The sequence below is a fragment of the Adiantum capillus-veneris genome, chromosome 30, assembly GCF_014529385.1.
Source record: "Adiantum capillus-veneris isolate H3 chromosome 30, ASM1452938v2, whole genome shotgun sequence".
NCBI classification, from domain to species: domain Eukaryota; kingdom Viridiplantae; phylum Streptophyta; class Polypodiopsida; order Polypodiales; family Pteridaceae; genus Adiantum; species Adiantum capillus-veneris.
The window spans coordinates 59,021,217-59,048,270 of record NC_140960.1 but is presented as its reverse complement, the minus strand read 5'-3'; the positions used below and the strand labels follow the sequence as shown (position 1 = coordinate 59,048,270).

The 27,054-nt window shown below is 48.2% G+C and overlaps 1 protein-coding gene across 2 annotated transcripts in view; it reads right to left on the bottom strand.

Moving 5' to 3' along the window:
• Positions 1–27,054, bottom strand: part of LOC147418037 (sphingoid long-chain bases kinase 1-like) — a 104,468-nt gene that overhangs the window by 37,722 nt on the left and 39,692 nt on the right. For both annotated transcript variants that reach the window (XM_086507553.1, XM_086507554.1), the window contains 3 exons: positions 9,400–9,493; positions 9,185–9,222; positions 8,455–8,598 (listed from right to left, as the gene is read on the bottom strand). In XM_086507553.1, coding sequence (XP_086363679.1) covers positions 8,455–8,598; positions 9,185–9,222; positions 9,400–9,493 — 276 coding nt within the window. The remainder of the gene's footprint in view (positions 1–8,454; positions 8,599–9,184; positions 9,223–9,399; positions 9,494–27,054) is intronic.

Here is a 27,054-nt window from a genome sequence, read left to right as displayed (position 1 = left end):
TGTCCATGTTCAGGAACAGAAGAATGTGGTGGCAGATGCTTTGTCTCGCAGCCGTTGGTTCTAGCTATTTCCGCGATACATCATAGGAGCTTCGAGGATATGGTCGACCAGTATGCCACAGATACAGATTTTGCAGATGTTTTCACACGGATACGGGATGGGGAGACTGTAGCAGGATACTCCATTCAAGAAGGCTACTTGATAAGAAAAACCATGTTGTGCGTTACACAGCCGTTGAGGGAAAAGGTTATGACTGAATGCCATTGTCCACCTTTTACGGGTCACCGCGACATTGCTACCACCATGAAACGGGTAGAGAGATACTTCTTTTAGCCGAGACTCAAAAAGGATGTGGAAGAATTTGTGCGCAGTTGCTTAGTATGCCAAGTTTGACAGGCATAAGGCAAAGGGATTGTTACAGCCTTTACCCATATCCACCCGCCCCTGGGAAAGTATTTCAATGGATTTCATTTTGATCTCCCGAGAACACAGAGTGATCACGATGGTATCTGGATTGTTATTGACAGATTTAGCAAATAGGCTCATTTCATTCCAGTGAAGAAAACAGTCAAGCCGGATCACTTAGCGAGACTGTTTGTGGCCCAGATCTTCAGATTACATGGCATGTCTGAGACGATTGTCTCCAACAGAGACCCCAGATTTACGAGTTTGTTTTGGAAGGCAATTTGGGAGAACATTGGCACGCGGTTGCAGTTCTCGTCATCGTTCCACCCGCAGACTGATGGGCAATCTGAGATTGCAAATTCAGTGGTTCTAGATTTATTGAAGTCTTATATCTCAGATCAAAAGACTCAATGGGAAAAGTACCTACCTTTGGTGGAATTTGCCTACAATAACACGATACACTCTTCGACGGGGAAGGCGCCATTTGAGATTGTTGAAGGTGCTACGAAGGTTCCACCCTTCCTAAGCACGAAAGATAAGATTTTTGAAGCGGATGAATATACGCGAGACTTAGATACGGCTTTTGCCAAGGTTCGCGAGACTTTGCAGAGGTCTCAAGAATAACAGAAAAAGGCAGCGGATCGCCATCGTCGCGACTTGAAATTGAAGCAGGATGATTGGGTGCTCTTACATTTTGAGAAGGCACGCCTAAGAAAGAAAAAGGGAAAGGATAGGCTTTTTCCAAAGCTTAGTATGCGATATCACGGACCTTTCCATATCATTGAAAAGATAAATCATGTCTCCTTCCGATTGAAACTACCAGATACTTGGAGGATTCACGATGCATTCCATGTGAGTCTCTTGAAACCTTTTAAGGGTGATGTGCCTAATGAACAGGAGCCTGATGAGCAACCCGAAGTGGAGGAAAACGAGGAGATCCTTGTTCCTGAACAGATTTTGGCACATAAGGATACGAAGAATAAAGGTAAAGTCCGAAGGCGGTTCTTGGTTGAGTTCAAGAACTATCCTGCATTGGATGCGAAGTGGATGGAGGAGGAGGACCTAGCAGATACTCCTCAGATTGTGAAACTTTACCTCGATGCTTTTGGTTTAGCATAGCCTACTCCAAATAGAACCCAGAATTCAGCTTGGTCGGAGATCTGGAGCAGTGGGGTGCACAAGAGGGGAGTCACTCCGCTCCGTTGTCAACAGATGCCTTGATTTAAATACTAGAGTCACTGATGTCTCTTTGAGCTTCAGGGATACTGAAAGCTGATAGTATTCTGCTGTATGACTTTATGAAATGGAATTCCTGATTATGATATTGATTTGTTCTTGACTTCTTTTAAGCACAGAAACTGATAGACGAAATGACTGCAGCATTTTGGTCTAATTGATCTCGAATAGACATGGTTGCAATAGGGGTTAGTCAATCGGACATCGATGAGGTCCGGATTGGATCTAGATGCGATTCCTAGCTACATTGCCGATAAATTATGGTCTAAGATCCGAATGAATGTTGAATGTCCTGGGATGTCGAGTGATGTCCTGTGATGTCTTGTGATGTAACTGTCGATTTAGTACATGTGCTAGATGTGTGTCCCTAGTACGTAGGTACTAACAGTCAGTGTCTGCTAGGACGGTTTATGGCCTCTGTCTGTTTTGCAGGCGTAATCAAGGGCGATTACAATGCTTTCAAGAGGGGGTATGTCACAAAGTGATGATGTGGCTACAGAGCTAATTTCAGCCAGGAAACCCTAAAACCTGCAAACCCTAATTTCTGCCAGAAACCCTAATCTGCAGAAACCCTAATTTCTGGAAACCCTAACCCTAACTTCTGGCTAAAACCCTAAAACTGGCGGCTGAAATGCCACATGGCAAGCAGTAGGGATTTCCAGATTTTACGGGCTGAAAAAAAGCAACTTGGGTGATGCAATTTTCTACTTTTTCTCTACGCTTTGGCAAGGGGGGAGAGAGAGAGAGAGAGAGAGAGAGAGAGAGAGAGAGAGAGTACTTGCTTTATTTTTATGAAACTCTCTTGTGAGAGAGAGAGAGAGAGAGAGAGAGAGAGAGAATTTTCAGCTTTTGATTTGGAAGCTTTTGGGGCTCTGCTTTTGGGCATCCCTTGTAAACTTTAAATAAGCGGTGAGGGCTCACTCTGCAGAGCATCTGGACACAGAGTCTGAGAATGAAACCCTAACCGCTCTCTTGTACTTTGAAGATCGATTAATACATAAAGAAATACCGAAAGGGGCGCCAGTCTTTGGGGCCAATATCTCTAGGCACAGAACTCCACCGGGCCAGTGCAAATCTATTGTGATCTGTGAATTGTTTTGAAGTGCTTATTTGGTGCTGTTGTGATTGATTCTTGACTTGGAGTGTCCACGTCTGTTACAGCAACTACAATAGGTGCTTCAATGAAGCGTTTTTTGAGGTATGCAAATGCTTTAGCCTCGGGTTTTGACCATTGGAAGGGAACAATAGCATTGGTGAGTCGGGTCAATAGTTGAGCCACCTGTGCATACATGCGTATAAACCTATGATGATAGCCTGTGTGGCCTACAAAGCTCTGAACCCCTTTGGGGTTGATGCGAGGAGGTAGCTTCAAGATGGCTACTATCTTCTCTGGGACGGTGCTAAAACTTTAGCAGACACCACATGGCCTAAAAGTGTACCTTCAGGGACCAAAAAATGACATTTGTTCGGATTGAGCTTCAAGCGTGCCTCTCTGCACCTAAGGAAGACGGCAAAGAGCTGAGCGAGGTGCTCCTCTAGATTCTCCATTGGGGGTTGAACATTGAGCACCCGAGAAGGTTGAAAAATCATCCATGAAGATGCGAAGATGATCCATAAGCGAAGGACAAAATATGAGATATATTGTGCGATTGAAAGGTGGAACATTTTTCAACCCAAAACACATTCTAGTGTAGATGAAAATACCCGAGAGAGTCACAAAAGCCGTTTTGATGTCATCACCTGGATGGATGCCCAACTGATTGTATCCACTGAACCCATACATGAAATTGTACAGTACATGCCCTGCTACATCTTCGAGCACACGCTCAATGAAGGGTGTGAGAAAACTGTCTGGGATAGTTACCTTGTTCAGAGCGTGGTAATCGACGCACGCACGGATTTTATTGGATTGCTTCTTAGGCGCTATCACCATGGGTGATAACCACTCAGAGTGCTCCACAGATACAATGATCCCTGCTTCTTGCATCTTTCCTAGCTCTGACTTGACAACTTCTGTATACTTTGGGTTGAGCTTGTAAGCTCCGCCTCTGAGCGGCTTAGCCCCTTCAACCAAAGTGGACACCCAGTTCTAGTGGGATCCCTTCCAAATCTTTGTAGGACCAAGCAAAAACGTCTTTAAAAGAGTGCATGAAAGAGACTACCTGATCTAGTAGCGCGGGATGCTCCCATAACCAAGCGGCTAAAAGGATGTGCTAAGGGTTTTCAGGGTCACCCAAGTTGACTTCTCTAACCAGGTCAAGAGCTATAGCTGGGGAGGGTGCATCAAAAGATCGAGATTGAGTTGCCTCTTGGAGCTTCCAGATATCATGGGCTCGTGTCTGATCGATTGGAAACTCCGCATACTCTTCTTGTAACCATCTTGGTGGAAGTTCCTTGAAGGGTAAGTCTTAAGACACAGCAGAGTGCTTTTGAGTGGAGGGGACATCAGACCCAAGAGAGGTTAAGGGAGGAGGTGGGACGTTGGCGAACTCCTGTAAAGGAGATTTCTTTCCCCTTCTATGGTGAGTTATAGGTTCACCAAGGCCGACGGCTTCCATCAAGGGAACACTTGAAGCATGATCATCAACGACTGACACACTTGCTTCTAGGATTAACACACTTTCTTCTGGATGACTTGGGTCACTGGTTTCAACCTGAGGATCTGGGAAAGAGGGTGTATTCACAGGCAAGGCTTGAATAGAGACCACATAGCATGGCTTCAATGTGGTAGCTTCGAACCACCGCAATAGGTCTTCATCAGACCCGTCAGGTGGGGTAGGCTTCTCTAGGTTGGGGTTGGACTGTACTGACGAAGAGCTGTGATGAACTACTAGATCCATGCCTCCTTCGAGTCGAATTGGTTACATGGGGGAGCCAGGAGTATGTATCCACATGGAGTCGTTTCCCCAATCATCAAGTGCTTTAATGTGCCGCAACCATGGTCTACCAATAAGCAAAGGAAATCCTCCCGCCACCTGGGGAAGATTGACCACCACAAAATCCAAGCTAAAGGTGAAGTCTTGCACCTTCAGAGGCACCTTGTCTACTATAACCACTGGATAGATTGTCCTCTGGTCGGCCAATGTAACAATGAATAGAGCAGGGCGGGTAGGCTGCAGACCTAAAGCCAACATAATGAACTCTGGCATCAGATTGATCCCAGATCCACCATCGACTATGACGCAGGAGAATTTATGCCCAAGAATAAATACAGTGAGACGAGGGCTTTTGTAATCAACGAGGAGAGCGCATGGATAGGAAATTATGTAAGACTTTGAGGGTTGTACGGGGAGGTGCCCACCACTAGGCCCTGCACCCTGGTACAGAGACTGAATGACTGAGAGGGTGTCACTTGTGAGGTTTGCATCGAGCCGGAGCATATCGTAAAGTGACATTTGCTGAAAGGATGGCTTCTGTTGTGGGCTTGGCTCTTTCAATCTGGGCTTCCTCTGGAAGTTTGACTTGTTGCAAGTCAACCACTGCTTCCAAGAAGGCTCCATCAATGTCAGATAGCATGGAGGTTGGTCTGCTCTTAGCACCAATAAAGGGCTCGTCAATTGGGTCAGGTAGGCCAGGTTGTGGAAGTGGAGATAGACGAGATGGACATGTTGGCAAACTAAGACCAAGAGCTACTCTTTGTGCCCGAGTGCGGACGCCAACGGGGTCCCCCACTTGTTGTGGCCTAACAGCATTAGTAGCAAGTGATGGTGTTCACTGCGATCAAAATTGATCTTCGGGAATGTGAATTCTTGTTGGTTCTGAGTTGAGCCTAAAGATGAGGATGCCCTTTGCTTGGGACAATCCTTACTGTAGTGGTCCTTAGACTCCAAGCAATGACGGCAAGGAGGAGACCCTTCAGGTAAGGACATTTGCTTTGGTAATGCCCATATTCTCCACATCTATAGCATAAGATGGGCATTACCAAAGCTGAGGGAGCATGAGTATGATAAAAAATTTGAGACGGAAAAGTACTTGACATACCTTGGGACAGTAGGGGTATTGAGCAAAGGTGGCATGTTGTTTGGATGGCCATAGGGAGAAAACCATATTGGATGTTGGTGCAATCTCGACCTGAGAAGAGTCGGTAAACAGCTTCTTTGCCCCCTCTATCCTAGTAGTAGCAGCAACAAACTCCTCCAGGTTGGCGTCAGGTCGGAGATTCTCTTTGAGTTTTTGTTGAGAAGTCTTTGGAAGAGCCTTCTCTACCCATTTCTTGACCATAAACTTACTTGGTTGCTGAGGAAGCTTGGCGACCAGAGACTTTGTTCTGGTCATGAGTTCTACAAAAGTCTCTTTGGGTTGAAGCATCAAGTTGACCAACTCATCCAGAACCTTTTCTTGGAAGTCCCCTGGTCTGAAAGCTTCACAAAATTGTTGTCTTAATGTGGCCCAAGTAGTAAAGTGGTTTTCAGCAAACTGATTGTACCACTTGTCTGCTAAGCCATCCAAGGTAGATGGAAAGAGTACTAAGTAGGCATCTTCTCGGTTGAGGCAACGACCTCTGCAGAGAGACACGAACCTCCGGGCATGGTCGTCGGCATCCTCTGTGAAGAGACCCTTGAAAGTCGGAAACTTAATATTCACCTTAGCTAGAACGCTTGTGAGCTCTTCCATGGCTGTCTGTGCAAGAGCTTGTTGCACTGGAGCTTGCTGTACACCGGGGATGAGAAGTTTATTGATGGGGGTGACTGGTGAGGTGTAGAACTGGTTGACGGGGAAGGTAGGGGTAATGGGGCTCTACTTGGCCCGAAGGGTTGACGCTTTTTGTGGTAGTACTTAAGAGGACTTAGTAGTGGGCTTTGTCGCTCTTTTGACTACCTTGTATGTGTCATACAGTAACCAGAAGCCCACCCAAGCCTTGGGCACGAAGACCGGCAACTTACTGGACACTCGCCCAAACACCACTAGACCAAGGCGAGTGACGAGACCACTTGGCTAGACCTGTACGAGAGAGGACTAGACCAGGTCGAGAGACTACTAGACCAGGACGAGAGACTAGACCAGCAGGTCTAGACTAAGCAAGACAAGGTGAAACTAGACTGGACCAAGCTGAAGCAACCCAACCAAGTCAAAACCAAGAGATCAAAACAGAGAGGTGAAACCCAATAGCTCCTCGACTAGACTTCCCATGGAGTGAGATTTCAGTTGAGGTCCCACCGGGCGTGCCAAAAATGAGAGCATATGTAGCGGAGATAAGGTGTCGTGCTCTATACAGTGGGTGCTCCTCAGTGCAATGTGCGTGACATCTCACTCCAACAGAATAACAACACAGGAAGCAAGAAACAACACAAAGACATCAACAATAGAACCTGAACATATGGACTCGACTAACTCAAAGAAACCCATACAGACTCTAGCATGGCAGCACAATCAGCTCCAACCAAGAACTCATAGGTACAATGGGGTGTCGAGGTTCAACTGTGCCAGGATGGTCCAGACGTGTTGTGTATAACTCAAGATGATAAGACTCTAGACGACTGACCACAAAAAGTAGATGATACCGATAACCCCCAAACAGCTACAGATATATACAACCATAAAAAGCTACCAACAGCTCACAAATATCTAATCCATCTAGAACTCGCAAAATTGTGGTCGTAATGGTCTGGCCCCACATCCGCTAAACCACGACCCGTATGCCTGCCATGTGTCACCGCCCAAGCAAAAGTCCGTCCAGTGTGGGCTCAGCCCAACTACAACTAACTGTCTGTCCAGTGCCTGTGACATTGTAGCCCTGCTATGGAGTCACAGCCTCACTTTATACGGCTCGCTTGGTAGGCATATATTTTGATGGCCACGCAGACAGCCATTCCAGCAGCATCACAGCACTACAGCACTAGCACCAGCATGGGCCTTATGAAGTTTCTGACAAATTTTTGGACTCGGCTTTGGGCTAGTCACTAGACTCGTTTGATTAATATGTTTCAGTGGCTAGTCGCACACAGAGGCCAACAGCCCAGAAGATACGGCTTCAAATTCTCCAAGTGAAGGTGTCCCTATTGCAAGGGATGACTTTGTAGCATGGCCGGTCAGTTTAGGGCTACTAGTACTTCCATATGAGACAATGACCTCATCAGTGCCTGGTGCTTGAGTTTCTCAATAGCAGTTCGGACATGAGAGAAAAACCCCAAATGGGAGCTGATCAGTAGCCTAGGCCTATGGTTTGTACAATGGCCCAATTGTTATAGAGTTTTTGAGTGCAACCCTAAGCCTCCAACCATGATTGTGTGCACTTTCTGGTTGGAGCTATTATGCTCCATCCGAGGCCAGTATGAAAGGATACAGGGCGGCTCCGATGGAGCAAAGAGACAACACCGAACATTCATACCGCCGTGGTGACCAGGGCCTTTATTACGGTGGGCCAAGGTATCTAGTGGCATTAGAGTTCTCTTGTACAATGGACCCTCTTCCTAGGGGAGAAGTAGCCCATTGAGCAGTTTCAAAAAACCAAATAGAAGGACCTCATTCATGATGACGGGGGATCACATGCTGCCTCCTCACTGGGTCTTTGGTCCCCTTAAGATGTCCTTCACTTTTTATTCTACTTTTAGACACCCTCCCAAAGCTTTTACCTGATTGGCACCCGGGCATTATACATCAATTACTACTTTTGGCAAGTTTTATGATAAATATTGACAGATGTAGAGCTTTGGTTTATCATCATTGCCCCATTTTCTCAAAAAAAAATCGAATTACCTTATATGAGGTTGTTAGTGTGTCACTGCATGACTTGTTAAGCCCTTGCAACCATTGCAAACAAAAAGAGGGATACCAAGGAAAAACTGAGTTCGAAAATAATAGAATGGACCATACCTTGACAATAGCCAACGCAGCAGATGCAGGATCGCGAATTCCCATGACCGTCCAAATCAGAGAGTTATCTGAACCAGCAGGAATTATGCCAATAGCAAGTGTTCTTGACTTGGCATCCTCCCTACTTAGTAATCCATTGAGCACCTGCATGTAGGACATTAAAATCTCTATCGATTTACTTGCATGTGAGCAGCAAGACTCGCAAAGTGGAAGTACTCTATAAAGACAACAATGAGATCAGCCTCAGAACAAGATGTATGACAAGTCAGCTTAAAAAGTTGTCCCATATGCCAAAGATACTGATTGATTTCTATCTCCTATCCTTAAGACTGGACATGCTGATCACAAACATGACCCAAGTTTACAAGCAAACCTTATAGCCGAGAACAATGCTTATGAGCAACAATAAAGTGAATCCTTAGAAAAAGACAAGTTGAAGATGCCAAAAAATGCAAGTGACCAAAAAATATATATATATATATATATATAAAATAAGGAGCAGACTAACAGTACAGGCATATACTATTAAAGACACGGTACTGCAAGCATGCAACACAAACAGGTTGTGGAGATCAAAGCCTCCTTAAAACCAAAAGCTAGATTATCTAGATAGAGTCACATCATATCAATATCTCCTGTTACTTACTAACCGTTAACAGTGCTACTCAATAATGACAGTAAAAACTTCTCATCAACTTGCTAAAGCAGTTGAGACAAAAAAAAATTGTACCTCATTCACAATTCCATCGCCTCCCACACATATAATGCCTACACCAAAGTAAAAAGAAAAGCAGTTTGGTATAATTGGAGACATAAGAACTGTGATACCCTTCAATAAGAAAGCATAAATGCTTAATTAATGTCTTCGTACTGCTTGAACAATTGGCAAAATGCAACAATAAGAGCATTGCAATCAGCAAAAATAGGACCTTGTGTGTAGTATACCGTTTGCACATGTTGAAAGGTCCATTGTCGCCGCATGCCTCCGTGCATGATGAGGACCATCTGTTTCTACTACTGTCAACCTTATCCCTGCAAGCTGCTCAAGAAAACTGGGATTAACCATGATTGCCACCACATTAGCATGGAGGGTCCATGCCCCCCCCCCCCAAAAAAAAAAAAACAGTAACTTAGTTGGGACCAGCAATGCATAAGAACATAAAATTAATTTGTGCTTGGCTCTTTGACATGTGGTCCCCCCGTCACACTTAGCAAGTTGGTGGATACTAGGAAGTGAACTCGATAAAGGCATAAAGCCAAGGTGGGGTCACCAAAGGAACGTACCCGACAGTTGGGCCACATTGCACTTTTGGATGCGGTCCCAATGGGGATAGATGGTCAAAAGACCAGTGGGAGCCCAACGGAAGCATCTCCTAAAAATTAGGGAACCGTTATTTTGGGCCACGAAATCTGTTCGCGTCATTATCTCTGGAATGACAAGAGGAACACTTTAGACCTTTGCCGCAAAGTCAACTGGGCAACCAGTCGGGAGATTTTTAGGCAGCAACCCCGAAACGGGAAATTGCTTGTAAACGCGCCAAGTGGCACAATTTGGTGCACTTTTCTCTTGCAGAAAAATGGGCGCTGATTTTTAAGCTGGGAGAGGGCTCATTTGTTGCCTGCCACAGGCTAAGAGCTATTGAGTGCAAGCTTTCCCTCTCATGTATAGTGTGGTGCAAGAAGTCATGTCCTGCACACCTCACACTGCGCTCTCTCTTCCCTACGTGCAGTAATGTGATGCCCCACAAGAGGGCTCTTCATTTAACTCATGTACAATTGTGTGGTTACATGCGTTTTTGCTGAGGCAAGAGCCTCTCTGAGCAGGAACAAGAGTAGCTAACTGCTACTCCAAAAGCAGGCACAGGTGATAACCTCACCGTACACGTGCGATTTCAGCGCTGGTTATGTGCTGTTATTTTTATTGTTTTTCAGCCATACGGATGACAGAACCCTTGGGAATAGTGCCCCACTGCTAGAGGGCAGTTCAAGGACTGTTAAGGGCTGAAAACAGGGCAAAAACCAGTAAATACAGCGTGATGAATTTACTGTTTTTGGGCAGGAATCAGAGGGTTTATGTCAGTAGAAGCAAGTTCCAGCAGAGGAATTGGTTTCGGGCAAGTTTTGGGGGTGTTATGCTGCCAAATTTTGCCAGAACAGGTGGTATCTAGCTGGATACAGGCAAAGAATTCCTAGGACTCTTCTTTGTAATTACCCTCTTAAAGAATAAAGAAATACCAAAAGGGGCTCTAATTTTGGGGCCTACAGGTTGTCGACATCTGCTCGGGGCATTCTAGCTTCCGAGCCGTGTGTGTGCTTTAAGTGTTAATTCCCGTGGCAGGTTCCTTTTGCAAAGTATTCTCTCTTTGTGTGTGTCTAAAGTAAAGTAAAGAATTTCGGGTGAAAGCCAAAGCCTACCGTCCCACGGGTCGGTTTCAAGGTTCCGTTGCTCGAACATCAATCACTTTTTCCTCAAGAAGTGAGCCTCGGTTTTTTTGGGTAAAGACAAAGAGTACAGGAACGCGGGATTACACTATGGCCAACATAGGGAAGGGCGTTATGGAAGAGGGCTCCTCTTCGAAGAACAGACAAGAAATTCCTATGGTGTTCGAGATTGGCGAGAGCTCACAGCCACGTCAGCCTGTACCTCGTGTTGATGTGAATATCCCTCCAATAGAGGGCTTTATGACTGGGCAACTCGAGGATGATACGTTCAGGACTCAGTTAGTTGCCGCGGTGAATGTGTATTCGTAACTTGTGCAGAACCCAAGGTTTATGGAGTTCTTCCAAGCACCACCAGTGCTACAGCAAAATAGGCAACCTACACCGCGAATAGAGCTTGTTGAGGCTCAAGCCCAAGTACTTCATGCGTCTCAGCAGGATAGGGAACACTCGCATGTTGCGGAGTCGGGGGCTCCAAAACACGTTCCTCCCGTCCTTGAACGGGTGGTTAGGACACCTATTCCATAGGCTATGCCAGTTCATCCCACCACTATTCAGAGCCCGCATGCTGTCTTGAATGGACAGGGAACTGGTTACCAGGCAATGCATCCAGTTTTTCCACCACCCACGGTACATCCTAGGTATTTCGGGGGTTTTGTGTTCCAAAGTATGGCTGGTTATGCGTTGGAAGTCAGCCGTACATGCCAAGAACGGTGTTTGGGGGTATGCAAGGTATGATGCTAAACCCCGTGTATGGTAGCATCGGCATGCAGCAAGGTTTTCAAAGCAACCAAAGCCAGTTTGGGGTGCCACAGGCTCATTTTGGCATGCTGGTTTTTCTGGACAGCAGCCAGATATGGCACCTCTGACGCAAAATGTTAATGGCCAAGATGTGCCGATGATGCCTAATACAATGCCCATGTTACAAACTATTCCTTATGACAATTTGGGGACACTAGAATAGCCGAAAGCTTACAAAGAAGGTGGTGCAGCTGTAAAGTTCAGCACTTTCAGTGGCTTCGAGGATAAAGCAAAGGCTCTCACTTTCCTCCAGCAATTTGATGCAGCTTATGCAGGAGGGAATTTTACAGAGGCCTCTAAGGTCAAGAAATCTGCCACTTTCTTGAAGGACAATGCGCTTACATGGTGGACTACATTGTTGATGCAAAGACAGGCACCCGCCACTTGGGTCTACTTCGAGCAAATTTTTGCATCTACTTGGCTGTCAAATGAATTTGAAGTCGACGTCATGACAGATTGGCACCAGCTTACTTCGGCTACATGCAAGAGCTTACTGGAGTACAACCGGAGGTTTTGTAAAGCGTTACTCTCAGTGATCTCCTACAGATTTGTGCCATTGACAGAGCAGATAGAGAAGTATTGTTATGGGCTGCCTAAAGGGCTTCGGGACTACTGTACCAAGAATAGAGTGGCTACCCTCACCCAGCTCATGGAAGTTGCTAACACTGGTCTTGCCTTGTTGAAAGGAGAGGACAGTGGGTTTCCGAGCAACAAGAAAGGAGGGCAGCAAAAGAAAAGTTCAACAAAGAAGCCCCTAAGAGTCCAAACTCGACACAAAGAGGAGGTTGAAGGCCATGTCCGGAACGTAAAGCGCCTCCACTGAACTGAACTTCGGGTCTGAGGTAGAACGAAAGAGGATAATCTGGCCTGTGCCAGACACTGGAATCTCATGGTTGTCACCCATAGTGATGGTCTGCCCATGAGTCTCCCTGAGAGAGCTAAACCATGACTGTTGGAAAGTCATGTGAGTGATGGCCCCACTGTCAACAACCCAAGTACTTGACTGCGATGTAGCAAGAGCATGGTCCATCATTGCGACAAGAGCGGTCCTCGTCGTCTCGTGAGAGGCTACAACTACAGTCGAGGTTGTTTGTTTCTCCCTATTGGCCTCGTCTCGCTTCTTCTTTCTGCATTCTGATTCTCTGTGCTCTTTCTTGTGGCAATGGTAACATTCGATGTCCTTGTTCTTCTTCTTCTTCTTACCTTTACCTTTCTTGTTACCTCCTTGAGCTATCAAAGCTCCTTACACATCAACAGCGCCTCCGGCTCGGAATGCGGAGTGCCCCTCAATTTGTCTAAGGGAAGGAAGAATCTCGTCCCACGTGGGAAAAGAGGTACGTCCACATGTGAGCAAACTCCGAAAATAGGGATCAAAGCATGGGGGAAGCTTGAATAGTAAGAGGCCAGCCATGCGTGCCGAGGTGATGTCGCTTTGGCAGAGACAAGGTCGTCCCAAAGTTCCCGTATGCGGCGGGTCAACCCATCAAGTGAGTTGAAATCCTTGAACTGGAGGTTGTACAACTCCCGTTCAAGTGTGATCTGTCTGTCAAACGAGGTCTCCTCAAACTGGTCAAGAATCCGTCTCCACAACAGATGTGCATGCTCCTCTTTGGAAACTTTCTTTGTGATACAGTCCAAGAGGTTCATCATAAGAAAGGTGTAGATTCGTATGTCCCGATCCACCAACTCGTCGATCTGGGCCTGAGTGGTGGTGGGAAGGGAAGGCTGAGTAGCCGAATGGGTGAAATCATTCAACCATTCCCAAAGTCGATGGTAGGCAATAATTGTGCAGACTCGTGTGTCCTCCACACAGAATAGTGGTGTAAATCCAACTTCTCCTCAACAAACTGAGTGAGGGCATAATTGTTGGATGTAGCGTTGGCAGATGCCGATGTAGTCACAGAAGTGGAAGTGACCGTAGTCGCGGAAGACGTAGTGCCCCCTTCGTGGGCTGTTGTTATTGTCCCTTCTGCTTTGGAGTCGACATGTCGCGTGCTCAGAGAAAAGTCCCCAAAGGTAGATCGATAAGATCGCAAGTCGCCGATGAAGGTACCGTTCCCAAGGCTATAGCAGTCCAAGGTAACCGCACACCGGATGGTGTCTTGACAAGCAAGGGATGGGTCAACCGCACAAGAAGTAAAAATTCAGCGTGCTGTCAGCCCACAAAACGCTACAAAGGGTGCTGAAAACGCTGTTGTAATAGAGATTTCAGCGTGCCTGTACGCCACTGATCGATGCGGGAGCGTCGCAGAGTGTCAAAGGAGAGGGTTCTCGCACTTTTCAGCCGCCGAGGGGCTGAAAACAGAGAAAAAACAGCAAGTAATAGTACCGAAAATGGTGCCGATTGGGTGTAGATACCTGTCCAAGGTGTAGAACTGCAAGTTCCAGGCAGTATAGAAGACTCCTGGGTGTTCCTTGGCCGCTCCCATAGGTGCACAAGATCAGCGTTTTGTGTAAAACGCCGCAAATCACCAAAAAAGCCAGCAAAACACGGAAAAACGTAGCAAGATCTGCAAAACGCAGATTGGTCCAAAAACACTGCAGAAACGCCATCAGATTTTGGTGCCGGTTTTGGTGCGATTCTGTTGCACGAGGGGAGCCCTAGGAAGAGGGATGCAGATCAATGGCTATAAATGCAAAAACGCTGCTGTTCTTGCAGAAAATGCTAGGGCTGAAAAACGCTGATTAGCGTTTTTGAGATCCGTCGCGATGGAAACCGGCAGAAGTGCTAGCGCTAGCCTCAGGAGGAGAGATCGATGCAGATTTTCTGCATCTTGGCGACTGATACCATGTGAGAGTGAGCAGCGGAAAGAGTGTGACACGCATCGAAAACGCTGGAGCGAGAGAGAGAGAGAGAGAGAGGGGGGGGGGGGGGAAACGCAAGTGCTTTGCAAATGATGCTCTTAATACAAAATGTGTGTGACTAAGCATTCTATTTATAGAATCTTAGGTTGAGGTAGGGCAAAAATGTGTAACTGGTGCAAAAAACATAAAAGCCCAAAAATGGCTAAAAATGTGTGCACCCAACCAGGCTCAAAAAATGACCGGCCGGACACGTGCTAAAAGTGTCCGCCCATGCAATCTACATGATGTGCGATGGGTGGCCAACCCGAGACAATCACTAGCCGTACAAAATGGCGAAGCAACGGTGGTGTAACTCTAACAAGATGCAGTCTCATGCACAGATGCACCGCTAACATAGACCTCTTTGCGGAAAAGCATCAACTTACCCGAAAAGCAACCCGCTTTCTCGAAAAGCAGTTATATTTCCTCAAAGTTTCCTCTGAACCGCTGGTCCTCAGTACTCAAAGTCAAAACTATAAGGCTCGTTGCTGCCCCCGCTCATCCCTCTCGCGCACGCTCTGCACCCCGCCCCCCACTCTCGCCATCGCTCTCCCCCCAACTCCCAACGCACTGCCCTGCCTGCCCGCTGCCTGCGTTTTGCCCCAGCGCGCAGATTCATTGCGCAGCACCGCATCCCGCCCCAGCCTCAACCCACCGCGCCCGCCCCAACCTTAGCTCGTCGCCCCTGCTTCGCAATCCCGATCCCTCCACATCGCTCCCCCCCGCCCCCTCGCCCCGGGTCTTGCTCGACTGAAAGCGACAGTACTCTTGGCGTTCTCGGCGTGCTCGGCCAACAAAGGGCCACCTCTCGTCTTCGTCTTTCGGCCCTTCTCCACGGCAACAGACACTAATGGACGCTCATGCCCCACCTCAGAGGGACTCTCAAGAAGGCCCCTCGCCCGACCCCGCTGAGCCCACAATTTGACTTGCTCTATCACCAACAGAGCAAGCGAGCCTGCCCGCAAAGGTGGAACGCCTGCAGGCGACTTCCGTCCTCTGCAAGATTCTCGGCACCAGACCAAGCAGAGGAGAGCTACGTGATCTTCTCCAGGCCTGCCTTCTCGCAGAGGTGGGCAAGATCTTGGGCTTTCAGTTCCTCGGACGCGGCTACTATCAGATAGAGTTTGAGACCTCCGAGATGGTGTCCAAGGTCATCGCGATGAGTCCCTTGACCATTCGAGCAGTTCGAGCCCACTTTCGACAGTGGAGACATGGTTTTGACCCAGCTTCAGACCTTCCCATCTCCGTTTGCTTTCCTGGTTTGAGGAGGAAGTACCTACCACTTTTGTCCAGGATAGGCTCAGAGATTGGGACTGTCCTAGAGACACCTCGCACGGTAGCCTCAGTGGCTGCCAAGGCGGTCGGCATTCCCTCAGTACGTGTCTGATTAGGGACACCACACTCTCTCGAAGGTCATCCTACTTCCTCGGGTGAGTGGGGATTCGTTCCGACAGAGCACGGAGTATTCGGGCCTCCCGAATCGGTGTTCCATTTATCGAACAAATGGGCCATCTTGCGAAGGCTTGTCCACAGAGGAGACCCCGACCTACACCACAAGCCCAGCCCCAACCCTCAAGGGCTGGCCAGCAGCAGCAAGCAGAGTCACAGAGTACGTAGGCAGAGCCACCCTCCGGGCGTGGGGCTCAAGCAAAGGAGGGCTGGTAGCAAGTTCGTGGTCGACGTCGACCACCGCGCCAACCTGGCACTCAGAGTGGTCCTCAGGCTCCTGCCCAGTAGCATTGGGTTCCCACGGGAAACTGATTCGACCTCTTCAGCAAAACAAGGTCCCTGCTCCAGCCTCCACCTCAGCCTCACCCTCGACACCCCTCCCACCCCCCCCCCCCCCTTTCCTTCCTCCTCCTCCCTCTGCCTTTTCATCTGGCTCCCCTACCTTTGCCAGTCCCTCTCGCCCCCCCTCTCCCCTTGCTCCCTCACCTCATCCCGCTCCAGATCCACAGCCGTCCCAAGGGGTAGGGCCTTCCTCGGCTGCTAGGAGATCTCTTGGTAGCGCCTTTGTCACGAGTCGCTTGGCGAGAGAGGGACAGCCTTTCTTGCGACCTCCTCTTCTAGTGCAAACATCTCCCTTTACAACAGTTCCTCATGGTCTGACGAGCTTCAACATTCGTCGTCGTTGGGATTTCTTTGCCTACGACTTTACACAGTTTCTCGGCGACCCCTCACCAGACCTTGAGGCAGCCTGCTTCAGCATTCATGTATTGTTCCTTGCAGCTCGGGGGATAGAGGCCTTGGACTCAGCAATTGGCTTCTCTTTCCACTATGCGGCAGGGACCACGCTGAGTGGACTATAGACTCAGTGTTGAAGTGGCTGCACACACAGGCCCTAGAGTTTTCTCATCACATAGGAGACCTAGGGGTTACAGGCTTGCTTCAGACTCTTTGGCATTTGGCCAAGTTTGTTGTGACACCTCCAGACGCAGCAGGATGTAGACATATTGTGGTTCACTTTTTTGCTGACACGCAGAGCTCGCCATGCTATGTACACATACATGAGGACTCTTGGACAGAGGAGGTTGCTTTACGCACGGCTCGGTCTACTTGGGCTTGGGCTAGACACTTTGCAGTCACGCCTATCTCGAGGACACTCGGATGCAGATTAGTCCCGATCCGTTAGCTGCTACGGCAGCATCAATTCTCTCTCGTTCCCCATGAGGATCGTCTCATGAAACGTACAGGAATTAGGTGGGCCCCAATTTCAGCGTCAGAGGGGCCGACTGCGTCAGGAACTTCAGCGATGCCTTGTGGGAGGAGAGATTGACCTTCTTATGTTATTACAGGAGCATCATCTGTGTGAGAGCCGCATTAGACGTTGTGGTCAGCTTTTGCGTGGACAGTATGAGACTTTATGGTCAGCTGCATTTGGACCTGGAGGCATCCAGGGCGGGGTATGTATGACTATTGCGGATTCTTTGCAACAAGCCATTGTGGACAGAGGGAATATTGTGCCAGGCAGGGCTCAGTGGATCACTATGCAGGTTCAATGTTGTCTCGTGGACTTCCTGAACATCTATGTGCCCAATGTGGTGAGTGCACGTGCAGAGTTTTGGTCTCAGATTTGTTGAGTCTCTGCCGCAGGCAGAGCAATGGTGCATAGGGGGAGACTTCAACATGTTGGAGGAACCCTCTGACAGGATTGGTGGTAGCCATACTTCTGTGCATGGAATTGAGTTGGCAGCTTGGGAGAGGTTTTGTATGGCTGCGGGTTTCATATGTGTGGCAGCATTCTAGCTTTGTGAGGCCCCAAGATAGCCTGGCCTTCTCTCGTTCAAACCGCAGAGTGGGAGGCGTGAATCTATCTCAGATAGATCGCTTCTACACTAGTGACCACTTCTATGACTTGGGTGGGACAATTGGCATTCTGGCACGAAGAGGGTCTTGCTGGACTCAGCGCTTAGACAGCGAGTGGAGGCTCTTTGGACAGAGAGCTTAGACATGCAGGATTCTCTTGCTGACAGAGTGGCCTCAGGACTTGCTCAGCTTAGTCGACTCTTTCTTCAAAGTCTTCCGCTCGCCTGGCTGCAGCGAGAGAGGAGCAGCACGGTCTCCGACGAGGCATTGCTTCCTTGCAGAGGATGCAGGAGCAGCATCCAGACAGTCCTTGGTTGGAGTAGCAGTTACAGCAGGCTCACCACGAGCTCGTCAGCAAAGAGGAGAGGCGCCATGAGTTTGCTTTCCATCAACAAGCATCTCAGTGGACCCAGGAGGGTGACAAAGTGAAAGGCGCTTTCTTTGAGGCAGTGGGACCCCAGCATACGCATGCCAAGGCCAACCAGTTGAGGAGGCCTGACGGCTCAGTTGTTTTAGAGCCAGAGGACATGCGTGCAGTTGCTACTGACTTCTACCGTGATCTATTGTTTGCAGAGCCTCAGTCAAAGCGTTTGGATGCATGCAGAGACCAGGTGTGGGCACAGATGCCTTATCTTATGACTGAGGAGATGCACCAGAGGATTGAGCTGCCTCTTGAGCTAGAGGAGCTAGTAAGCTACACACGGCTCTTAGAGCACTCCCCGGTGGTAGCTGTCCAGATGAGGATGGCTTTACTCCCAGCTTTTTCTTGGAGTACTGGGACTTGCTTGGCTCAGATCTCTACAGTTCTTTTCGGTTCATCCTGTACACAGGAGAGATGCCTGATAGCATGAGTGAGGGCTTGATTTACCTCATTCCCAAGAAGGGTGGCTCCTTGGATGAGATTCGACAGTGGCGCCCCATCACCATCCTCAACTCAGCCTACAAAATTCTTGCCAAGGCTCTGAGTTTGAGGATTCAGCCACTTCTAGAGAGCATTATACATGGGACACAGACAGGTTTTGTCAAGGAGCATAGTATCCTTGACAACATCTTTACTTTTTGGGAGGCTTCTACCTCGCGCGGCTCCGTGTTGAGGATTTGGTGAGTCTTCTTCTTGATTTTGAGAAGGTCTACGACAGAGTTTGACTGGGACTTTTTGGAGGGCACTCTACGCAGGATGGGTTTATCAGATGCTTGGATCAGAGGGGTGTCAGCTTTGTACACACGGGCACACAATCAAATACTTTTGTCAGGAGGTAGAGGTGATCGTTTCATGCTCACACGTTCGGTCAGACAAGGCTGGCCCCTTCCTCTTTCTGTTCTATGCTGAGGCAATGAGCAGGTTTTTGGTTTCACAGCAGGTTGGTTTACGTGGCCTAGCGCTCCCTATTCGGGGAGATGAGCTACTGGACACTGAGTTTGCAGATGACTCAGTCTTGTACTTGGATGGCCGGGAAGCCAACCTTCACAGGTGTGAGCAGGCTCTTGAGACTTTTTGTTGTGCGTCAAGCGCACTGATCAACTGGAGAAAGACAGTGGCTTTCTCGGTTGGTAGTGCTCCTACGCCTGATTAGATGCCAGGTGAGGGTTTTAGGTGGATTCCCCCAGGGACTGTAGTTCAATAATTTGGCTGTCAGGTTGGTTTGGACTTGTCTCCCGAGCAGCAGATTGCTCCCCTCCTCCGACCTATCAAGACGAAGTTGTTACGTTGGAGCTCCGCACGACTTTCTCTGGCAGGCAGAGTTGTAGTGGCCAACCAGGTGTTGTTGGCTACTATGTGGTACATCACTTCTTGTTGGATTCCCCCAGGGACTACAGTTCAATAATTGGGCTGTCAGGTTGGTTTGGACTTGTCTCCCGAGCAGCAGATTGCTCCCCTCCTCCGACCTATCAAGAGGAAGTTGTTACGTTGGAGCTCCGCACGACTTTCTCTGGCAGGCAGAGTTGTAGTGGCCAACCAGGTGTTGTTGGCTACTATGTGATACATCACTTCTTGTTGGATCTTTTCGAGTTCTTGTATCAGCCTGGTATAGAGGTTGATCACGAACTTCCTTTGGTCAAGACGTGACACTCAGATAGCCCGGGCCAAAGTGGCATGGCAGGTCATCACTCTTCCTTGTTCTCAGGGAGGATTGGGGATCATAGACCCAGCACAGCACAGCAGAGCCCTTCTTGGGAAGTTTATCGTCAGAAGACTTCTTCCAGGAGAGGAGCCTTGAAAGGAGTTCTTGCTTCAACGGCTTAGTGCTAGGGTGCCTCAGGCTGGAGGCCCCTGGCGACCCTCGACTAGATGGATTTTCACAAAGATGCGCAGAGTTGGCTTGAGCAGGAGACTGGAGGCCCGCTTCGTTGTGAGTGCTCCGATCCTGGGAGCAATTGCGAAGAGGCCTAGAGCAGTGTCAGCCTACTTGCACGGAGGAGGGCATCAGACAGCCCCTTGTTTAAAACCCCATGGTTAGCACTCAGAGAGGCCACTTGGTTGGTAGTTGGCCTCATGTTTCATGACGTCCCATGGCAAGAGTGTAACAAACTGCTGACGTGGCAAAACCCTCATTTCTGCCAGAAATTCTAACCCTAATTTCTGCCAGAAACCCTAACTGCTGAAACCCTAATTTTGGAAACCCTAACCCTAAAACTGCAGAAACCCTAACCCTAACCCTAAGGGCAACATCACAGATTTCCGAAAATTGCGCTGGCATGATGACGTGGCAGGCTGTACGGATTTTCGCGTTTTGCATTGGCTGATGACGTGGCAGCCCTTACGGATTTCCGTGATTTACGCTGGCAGCTTTTTGGCTTTGCTTTTGGACCAGATGATTTTAAGTTTGAAGGCTTTTCACTAAAATTGCTTTTTAGGCCAGGGCCTTTAAATATGAGGTTAGGGCTCATTCTCTGGCATGCTTCTTGGAGAAGGTACAGAGTCTGGAGTTCCGGCTTGTATTGTGTTGATGCAATATAAAGAAATACCAAAAGGGGCGCCAAGGTTTAAGGTCAATACTCTCTGGGGTGGAATTCCGCCAATCCGTGTCGCGTGTCGTCTCTCTCTTTCAGTTCAGTTGTTATTGAAGTGTTAAAAGTCTGTTCAGTCTGTTCTTTTCTATTGGCACGTGGTGCCGGTCTTGTAACAAAGAGGATCCAGCACGCTCTTTAGGTAACTGGCTACAGTTTTCATGCTGGTCAGAGGAGCTTCAGGGCATTCAGCTACAGGGCATGAGAGGGGACCGGGGTGCAGAGCATGTGTCAGGACATCTCAGAGGCAGTACCAGCTGAGTGGCTCACACCTCTTGAGTCAGCAACGCCCAGATGGATGGGAGCCTTCACACGACTGGAGGTTCTCATCTCAGTTCGGGCTTGCTCAAAGACTATACCCTCCCTGCTTTTTGAGCTACAGGGAGAGGGACGCTTACACCGAGTTGCAGTAGAGACCCCACAAGTGGCAAAGTGCTGTTTTCAGAGGATCCGCGTGGTGGGCATCTATGGGAGGACTTGTGTCATAGATCTCGACCCAACAGCTCTTGAGACTGGCCATTGGAGGTTGTGGGCTTGGAAGAGGTGTCCCCTTCTTTCAGTACACTATTCGACTGGGACGTCACATACTGCCAACGCAGAGAGAGGCTCATCCTGCTGCAGCGCCTCATTGGCAGGAGGAGGGTCTCGTAGTTAAGTTCTTGGCAGCTTTTTGGGAGAGGTTGTGGGACTCCACACAGCCGAAGCGAGTCACTTTGTTCCAGTGGCTGGTTGCACACCGAGCTACAGCAGTTGGGAGTTGGCTTGTACATAGTGGTCTCTCGACAGCATGTGCAGCTTGTGACCATCGTGTGGAGAGTCAACGTCACCGTCTTTGAGACTGTCCTTTGGCACAACAGGTGTGGCTTCGGGTTCTTCGACTGATGCCAACTCTTTCCACAGCTCGACAGTACACTTGGGGCGCAACTGCTTGGTCTACTCTCACGGGCCCGGCACTTCAGTTTGAGCTATCCTCCACCAACAGGATGATAGTGATGCAATGGGGTCGAGCTACACTCCAGCCTACTACAGAGCTTACTCCACAAGAGTGGTGCAGTGAGAGAGAGGAGTGTTGGGAGCTCATCAACGGCCTGACACTCTTGTTCATATGGCGGGCCCCCTGCTTCCGGATCTTTGAGGCTCGCCCTGTACCAGCAGCACAGACTGTTCGCGATCTTTGCCTAGAGCTGATCCATACTCTCAGAGGACAATTCGAGAGACTCCAAGGAAACTCGGACCGCACGCGGGAGCAGAGAGGCTTTCCTTGGACTCTGACGTCTTGGGCCTTTTTTCACCTTGGTCAAGGGTGTGCTCAGATGGCACTACCGTCCACCTGTGTGGCTTTTCCCTCCTCCCATCTCTTGATTTAGCCTCACTGTACATATGTTGTTTTTTAATTGGGAGAGTCTCCCCATCATGATTGTTATACCCCTCTCTTGCAGAGGTGGTTGTAGCCCTATAAGCAGTTTCATTGGAAAAAAAAAAAGTTTCCTCTGAACCCATCTTCAATCCTGTCACGTGACACATCCAGCCCTATGTGTCCGTGGACAAGCTACAGCATAACAGGCTTCAGTCAGTCTAGATTAGAAGTGATCTGGCACTTTTGTGAGTCTATTCGTAGACCGTGCATGCCCAGTCACTTAGTGTAGATGCATATCCTCTGGTTGCACACAGCATGATCATTAGTATCCCATTAGAATCAGTTAGGGGATTTTTCCAATGATTTTAGCCTATTTTCCCTATTTTTCACTTATTATTTTTAAGTGACTTTCCAACAAAAGTAGGTAGGGCAATTTTGCTAAGTTAATATATAACCAAACCCAAGTTAGCACCAAATGGCAGAAGAGGCAGTAGAAGCTCCCCGCTCAACAGGCATCTTCTCAGCAGGAACCCCTCAAGACCACAAGCACTTGGCGTTTGTAGTTTACCTCATCGCCAACACACATTCAGCCTAGCGTTTTCAGTTCCCCCCATCACCCACAACCTCTGGCGTTTCCAGTGTTGGCATCGCCTACAGTCTCCCCTAGCCTGGCGTTTTCCATTGCTACCATCGCCAACACTTCCAATTGCCTAGCGTTTTTGCTAGCACCACCCAGATCTGCAAGCGTTTTGGTTTTCAGCCCATTCCGCAGCAGACGGTCAGCGTTTTCAGCCTTCTTGGACAGCAGCACATTCAGCCCTACCCATTGCAGAAGACCCCCATTTTCAGCCCTCGAAAACGCAGCCAAAACAGTCATTTTCAGCCACTGAAACAGCCCCGAAATTCAGCAGATAGAAGACCACAGATTTCAGCCCTCAAGTCGTCGTCGTCATCACCGTCGTCGTCATCGGCATAGTCCTAGGTTGCATCTGTCCATTGCATCGTCGTCGTACCACTTTGTGCAATCAATAAGTAGACCACTCTCGCCGACGAGAGTGGGGCCTTCGGAGGAGGGTTTTACGTCGTCTCTGGTGTCGTATCTCTCTTCTCTCTCTATCTCTGAGTCTCATACACTTGCACGCACAGTGTCCGTTCACTTTGTTTGTGATCATAGCATCTCTCATTAAGAACGGAAGGCTCTACCTTCCATAAGAACAAAAAGAACCTTGAGTACAGTTCAGAGCACTCATCTTGAGCAAAGCGCAAACCATCATTCCGTTGCACCTAACATTGGTATCACAGCTTTGGCAGTGTTCTGTATCACTCAAGGAAAGAACCACAAGAACCACAAGAATTTTTTTTGCTTGTTAAATTCGCACGAACCCAAGTTCGCTTGGGCGTGTCGATTCCTAATCGTGTTTTTGAAGAGTGATAGGAATCCCAAGAAAGAAGGGCTTGTCCAACCTCCCCTTGTGTCTCTTTTCACTCATTGAGAGCGGACCGTGCACTTAGCGGCCGGCCAATCGACGTGAGGTGGGAAAAAGCAACCTTGGTGTGAGCGCAAGGCCGCCAAGGGGTGCGCCCGCGGGAAAGGAGTAGAACTCGGGTGAAAAGAAGATCCTTCTCAAACGCGATTTGCAAGCAAAAGAAAACCTCAAGAATCCAAGAACCCAAGTTCCTCGTGAACTTAAGAACCAAAGACCACAAGAACCCACGACTTCAGCATGGTCATCACTTAAGCGGAATGCATACTTCGCTTGGAGGTGATGAGCATGAGAGAGGCGAAGAAGAATTTTCCCCACCGGGAGGTTTTTCTGACCCTTCCCCATCTACGACAACGATTGGACTAACTCCTATGGAGGAACTGGAGCTATTGTTTACGGAACAGAATTTACAACGTGAAGCAAGAAATACAACAAGAATGGCAGCCATAGCGCGTGTGCGCGAGCAAGCACGCTTGGAAGCCAAAGAACGACAAGCCAAATTGGATCGTGAGCGCACAGAAAGACAAGCAGAGAACAAAGCAAGACAAGCAAAATTTGATCGCGAGATCAAAGCAAGTTCTTGCGACTCTTTTCTCAAGCTCAGGCACAGATGCAAGAGATTCGGGAAAAGGACACTCTCTCAGTCTCTTCTTCTCCAAAGCATGATACACAGGATTTGCATGATTGTGAGCAGCATAATGATTTGATTGACAATGATAAGCATAATGATTTGGATGATAATGATGAGCATGATGACAAGCATGATGATTTGCATGATCAAGATGTGCTTTCTCACAAGCATGATGAGTTGCATGAAGAAGCTGTGATTGTTCACCAGGATGATGTGTTAGTGGATGCTTTTTCTAGCGAAGCTAACCTCGTTGCAGATTCGATCAATCACGAAGGATCAATCTTGGCTCTTGAGCCTAGGTCCAAAGAACCCCCTCAAGAAGGATCGATCTTGGCTCTCGAGCCTAGGTCCAAAGAACCCTCACAGGAAGTATTATGTGTTCGCATGATTGATACGCACGCATTGTTCGAATGTTTCATTCGTGATCGTTTCCTATAGTTTAGTCAGCATCGTTATGTGATCCCTTTTCCTAGGCATGACATATTGTATGTTGAGCACGAATGTATGTGGATTTTTCATGAAAAGCTGAACAGTATGCATTCAAGGAAGTCACGTTCCATGTCTCTTCCTTGGCATGACACAGTTGAAGAAAGATCACATGAAAGTATGAGCACCAAGCATGGGCATTTCCGTTGTGAATTGCCACGGTTGATTGCTCTAGATCATAAGAGAAAGATTCATCTCATTGTTTGCGTGTATGTCATGAACGGTTTGGCACTCCGTCTATTGGTACATCTACATTGCATGCATAGTCTTTGAGAATGACGAGATTTTTTCCACTCGCTTTACATGGAATAGGTATGTTCATGGTTTTGTGTTGGAAACGGTTTTAGGAATTTTCAACCATGGAGATTCTTGAAGAAGGAAGAAGCACGACTCTAGACGAAGTTGAAGCATCGAAGGAGCCACAGAAGACTTTGTGTCGCTTTCGGCACGGCCCAAAGAAGCAAGCGTTGCAGACCTTTATGAAGTTCAAGTACCACACGACCCACACATCAGAGTGGGCCGGCGAAGAGTCCCTTCCAGGATTCCGAATGCTATTGGCGATCTCCCTCGACGCCATACAGTTCGGTACCAGTACCCCACTTTGAAAAGGAGGGGGATGTCACGTGACACATCCAACCCTATGTGTCCGTGGACGAGCTACAGCATAACAGGCTTCAGTCAGTCTAGATTAGAAGTGATCTGGCACTTTTGTGAGTCTATTCATAGACCGTGCATGCCCAGTCACTTAGTGTAGATGCATATCCTCTGGTTGCACACAGCATGATCATTAGTATCCCATTAGAATCAGTTAGGGGATTTTTCCAATGATTTTAGCCTATTTTCCCTATTTTTCACTTACTATTTTTAAGTGACTTTCCAACAAAAGTAGGTAGGGCAATTTTGCTAAGTTAATATATAACCAAACCCAAGTTAGCACTAAATGGCAAAAGAGGCAGCAGGAGCTCCCCGCTCAACAGGCATCTTCTCAGTAGGAACCCCTAAGGACCACAAGCACCTGGCGTTTGTAGTTTACCTCATCGCCAACACACATTCAGCCTAGCCGTTTCAGTTCCCCCCATCACTCACAGCCTCTGGCGTTTCCAGTGTTGGCATCGCCTACAGTCTACCCTAGCCTGGCGTTTTCCATTGCTACCATCCCCAGCACTTCCAGTTGCCTAGCGTTTTTGCTAGCACCACCCAGATCTGCCAGCGTTTTGGTTTTCAGCCCATTCCGCAGCAGACGGTCAGCGTTTTCAGCCTTCTTGGACAGCAGCACATTCAGCCCTACCCATTGCAGAAGACCCCCATTTTCAGCCCTCGAAAACGCAGCCAAAACAGTCATTTTCAGCCACCGAAACAGCCCTGAAATTCAGCAGATAGAAGACCACAGATTTCAGCCCTAAAGTCGTCGTCGTCATCACCGTCGTCGTCATCGGCATAGTCCTAGGTTGCATCAGTCCATTGCATCGTCATTGTACCACTTTGTGCAATCAATAAGTAGACCACTCTCGCCGACGAGAGTGGGACCTTCGGAGGAGGGTTTTACGTATCTGGTGTCGTATCTCTCCTCTCTCTATCTCTCAGTCTCATACACTTGCACGCACAGTGTCCATTCACTTTGTTTGTGATCATAGCATCTCTCATTAAGAACGGAAGGCTCTACCTTCCATAAGAACAAAAGGAACCTTGAGCACAGTTCGGAGCACTCATCTTGAGCAAAGCGCAAACAATCATTCCGCTGCACCTAACAAATCAAGTGCTTGCTCATTTCTTGTGCACGGTTCTAACTGAGTTCAAAATTTCCTCCTGACTATGAAATATTCCCTTTCCAATGTCCTCGTCACCCACCTTGTGACGCATCACAGGAATACCCATCACCTAGTCCTTTCTCACCGAACTCGCGGCACAATCTCCTTCCCAATGCTCTATGTCACCCATCCCATGACAATTCAAAGATGTCCATTTTGGATGGTCGAATACTTCTTCTAGATGCTCCCTATCACCCCTCCGATGTGACGCATAAGAAGTATCCGTTCTTGGTGACCCTACAGATATCCACGTTCACACTGTTCCCGCCATTACTCTAAATGACGCCGTAACAATATCTAAACTCGGACATCTCCAACGAGAAAAACCCTCTCACTTATAATTCCAATAATTCATTTAGAATTTATTTTTTTCAGACCAAGCATATAGAGATACAGTACTATTATATTTGTGAGAACTGTCAAAGGTGGCAGCGG